General features: G+C 43.4%; 1 protein-coding gene across 2 annotated transcripts in view; it reads left to right on the forward strand.

Moving 5' to 3' along the window:
- The first annotated feature begins 990 nt into the window (after window positions 1-990).
- Window positions 991-4,323, forward strand: part of CFAP54 (cilia and flagella associated protein 54) — a 389,915-nt gene continuing 386,582 nt past the window's right edge. For both annotated transcript variants that reach the window (XM_031936253.1, XM_023206706.3), the window contains exon 1: window positions 991-1,334. In XM_031936253.1, coding sequence (XP_031792113.1) covers window positions 1,018-1,334 — 317 coding nt within the window. In that variant the 5' untranslated portion in view covers window positions 991-1,017. The remainder of the gene's footprint in view (window positions 1,335-4,323) is intronic.

The raw sequence follows: 4,323 nt of genomic DNA on the forward strand, positions 1-4,323 counted from the left end.
GAGGCACAGACATCATGTCCACAGTTACAGACCTCAAGGTACAAATAGAGTAAAGAGAATAGATCAGTTGCATATACAGTACTCCCCAGCTATCTGTGGGGGACTAGTTCCATGACACCTGCAGATACCAAAATCTATGGATGCTTAAGCCTCTGATATGAAATGCTGTAGTATTTGCATACAACTTATGCACATTCTTCAGGATGTTTTAAATCATCTCTAGATAACTAGTAATACCTAATACAGTATAAATGCTATGTAAATAGTTGTTGTATTTTTGTGTTATTTTTATTGTTGTATTATTATTTTTAATTTCGTTCTGAATATTTACAGTCTGCAGTTGCTTGAATCCACAGATGAAGAATCCGAGATTTGGAAGGCCGACTGTATTTAATTCTTAAACTGCTTGTCAGATATTTCTCTAATTTCAATTTGATTAATAAGCTTTGTTTTGGTGAGTGATCAATACAGCCTATTCATTTTGAGCACAGGTTTTGGAGTCACAAGCTGAGGACCTGGTCCCTGACACTATGACTGTACGCTGACCTTTGTCAAATGACTTAACCTCCTTGAGCCTTAGTTTCCTAAACTGTGAGATGGATATACTAATAGTATCTTAAGTTGTAAAGTAGTTATGATGATTAAATGAGATAAATGAAAGTACATGTTTCAAATGCTTAATGCCTGACACACGTTAATGGTCATGGTCACATCATTATCGTTTTAGCATGGATAAAGAGTATAGTCTGGATTTGTGACCTTAAATTTTTGGCTCTAATATTCGCCAGCGCTCTACTCAGAACATTCTCTGTTTGCACTTCATACAGCGGTGCCAGCGCGCGGCCAGGCAACACCCTCAGGAGCATCATTCTTTTCTGGACCTGGTTCTTTCTCGCTCTGCCCTCCAGGGGCCGCTGTGTTTCTCGGAAAGCGCGCGGGATGCTCGGTTGCCACGAGACCGTCGCCAGGCAACCGCGTGTACACACACACACTCCGGACGGGCCGGGGAGCGTCAATATGGCGGCGCAGGGCGCCCACTCGAGCTCTCCGTCAGACGACTCTACCGCCTCGGGGTCGCTGGCAGAACTGCCACCGACAGCGACCGCGACTTCGAGGTCGCCCCCAGAGTCGAAGGGGAGCTCCCAGAGCTCGCTGCTTCAGTGGACCTGCCCCGAGGACTCATTGCCTCTAGCCGTGTTTTATGGGCCGCTGGACGCGAAAAACCCGCTCCTGGCCTCTTGTGAGAAGGAGATCCGGGAGTTGTTAGGCTTTATGAGGAAAAAGAAGGCTTTAGCCACCACGGAGGGAGAGAAGCACGAATTCCGCCGGCGTTGGTAAGCGCTGGCGGGGCACTGGGGAGGGCGCTGGCCAAAGCGCTGGCGGGCCACTGGGGAGGGCCCCTGGAGAGGGCTTGAGGATGCAGGTGGTGGCCCCAGAGCTGGTTCAGCGTTGCGGACGCAGGGGCTTCCTGAAGGGTCCAGGAGAGATAAACAGAGTTTAAGAGGTGGAGACTCGTCACTCTTAACAATCCTTAATTCCTGAGAGATGTTATATCTTGGCTTCCTGCTCAGGTCAAAATAAAAATCTACACAGAAATGTTTCATAATTCACTATTTGTTATTTGACCAGAAAATAAAGATGGTAAGATAAGCAGGAAAGAACCTTAAAAAGAGTTCGCAGTTTGCAGTAATAACATGGTGATAGAACTCCCAAAAGGTAAACAGTTGCGCAGAATGAATCGCAAAATTAAAAAAAAGTCACTGTAATCCTAATAACAATATAAGAAGGAATTAAAGTGCACATGTTCACAGGATGACATACTTCTTTGTATCAAGAGCTAGCTTCATGAACCTAATCTACCTCGAAGTTATTCCTTTTTCTCCATATACAAATTTTATATACTTATAACATGAAAAGTTTTGAAACCCTTGAGTGAGCCAAAAATTTATACATGAATACAAAATACAAAAATTAGCTGGGCGTAGTGGCACATGCCTGTACTCCCAGCTACTCAGGAGGCTGAGGCAGGATAATTGCTTGAACCTGGGAGGCAGAAGCTGCAGTGAGCTGGGATGACACCACTACAACCCAACCTGGGCGAAAGACAGAGCAAGACTCTCAAAAAAAAAAATATATATATATAAATAAAATAAAATAAAATAAAATATTTTTCTGTTATGCATTTAACAACTATTTATTGAGCACATACTGTATATCAAGTACTGTTCAAGGAACTAGGAAAACATCAAGTTAACAAAACATAAAAATCCATGTCTTTATGGAGCATATATTTTTGTGAATATAAACAACCACTAAACAAATATGTAAGTAAATAATTTTACAAGAAGACTGCTAGGGAGAAAAATAGAACAGGGAATCGTGATGGAGGATATGAGATGAATGTTGCAATTTTATCTTTTTTTTGAGACAGGGTGTCACTCTTGCACAGGCTGATGTGCAGTGGCTCAATCCTGGCTCACTGAAACCTTGAACTCAGGGGCTCAAGGGATCCTCCCACCTTGACCTCCCAAAGTATTGGATTACAGGCATGAGCTACTGCACCTGGCCTGAGTGTTGCGATTTTAAATGGGGTGGTGGGAAGCATGGTTAGGGAAGGTCAGGAAAAGTCACTTTTGAGAAAGATGAGAAAGATATATGGGAACAATTGATGAGGATTTTTGTGCAGAGTAGGTCACGCAGGGAGAGTGGCAGATGGCAAAGACCTGGGGTGGACTTGTGATTGTGGGAAGAGCAAGAGGGAGGGAGATCAAGAGTTTATGATTTTATAAAAATTGAGATGTGATTCAGCATCCAGGTGGAGCTACTATGTAGGTAGTTGGACATTTGAATCTGGAAGTCAGATGAGATATACATTTGGGATTCATATGATATTTAAATCATGACACCTGATGAATAGCTAAGAGAGTGTGTCTGTAAATGGAGAAGGGAAGAGTCTAAGGATTGAGCCCTGGGATGCTCCAGCATGGACAGAGAGAGGCAATAAGAAACCAACAGAGACTAAGGAGGAGTGGCCAATGGAAAACCATTAAGTGCCTGGTGTACTAGAAGCAGGTAGAGAAGGTATTTCAGGAAGAAAGGAATGATCAGCTGTGGTAAATTCTGCTGACTGGCCAAGTAAGATGAGAACCAAGAATTGACCAAGGAAAGTCCATTATATACCTACCCTATATGCTTGCTTTATTTATTTATTTATTTATTTATTTATTTATTTATTTATTGAGAGGCAGTTTTACTCTGTACCCCAGGCTGGAGTGCAGTGCCGTGATCTCAGCTTACTGCAACCTCTGCCTCCCGGGTTTCAGCGATTCTTGTGCCTCAGCCTCCGAGTAGCTGGGACTACAGGCGCCTGCCACCACGCCCAGCTAATTTTTGTATTTTTAGTAGAGACGGGGTTTTGCCATGTTGGCCAGGCTAGTCTGGAACTCCTGACCTCAGGAGATCCACCTGCCTTGGCCTCCCCAATTGCTGGGGTTACAGGTGTGAGCCACTGTGCCCAGTTTATACATTTATATTTAAATAGTTTCCATCTTTGAATTTCATCTACCCATCTCCACTACCAGCATTCCAGTCCAGACCACCACCATTTCACATTTTCGCTGCAGCCACTCTGTCTCAAATCTATCCTTCACCTAGCAGTCAGGATGATCTTTGTAAATCTTATCTAAAGTCTTTCTATTGCTTCCCATTGCTTTTGGAATAAATTAAGAATTCTGATACTCTGCAGGGGCTGAGGTGTTGACCCTGCCTGCCTTTCTCAGCTCTCTTCTCTTCTCTCTCAGGACTTTCCAGAGAAACAGGTCCTACTGTTTCTCACCCCAGAGCCTTTATATTTACTATCTTTGTTGTCTGAATGTTCTTCCCTAAGCTTTTCAAAAATCTGGCTCCTTCTCTTTTTTCAGGCCTCAGCTCAGTTGTCACCTTCTTAGAGTGGCCTTTCCTGTCTAATGCAGATTCACTCATAGGTTTATATTTTTTAATTGATTTGTTTTCTTGTGCATTGTCTGTCTCATTAGGATGTAAGCTCCCTGGTGACTTTGGATAATGTGTCTCTCTTTCATTGCTGTATTTCTGGCACTAAGCCTGGGGATTGGGACATAGTAAACATTCAATAAATATTTAGTATTGAAATAATTCAAGAGTTATTATCCTTGGCCTGGTGCAGTGGCTTACGCCTGTAATCCCAGCACTCTGGGAGGCCGAGGCGGGCAGATCACCTGCGGTCAGGAGTTCGAGATCAGCCTGGCCAACACGTAGAAATTCTGTCTCTAGTAAAAAATACAAAAATTAGCCGGGCGTGGTGGT

The sequence above is a fragment of the Piliocolobus tephrosceles genome, chromosome 10 (assembly GCF_002776525.5).
Source record: "Piliocolobus tephrosceles isolate RC106 chromosome 10, ASM277652v3, whole genome shotgun sequence".
Classification (NCBI taxonomy): Eukaryota; Metazoa; Chordata; class Mammalia; order Primates; family Cercopithecidae; genus Piliocolobus; species Piliocolobus tephrosceles.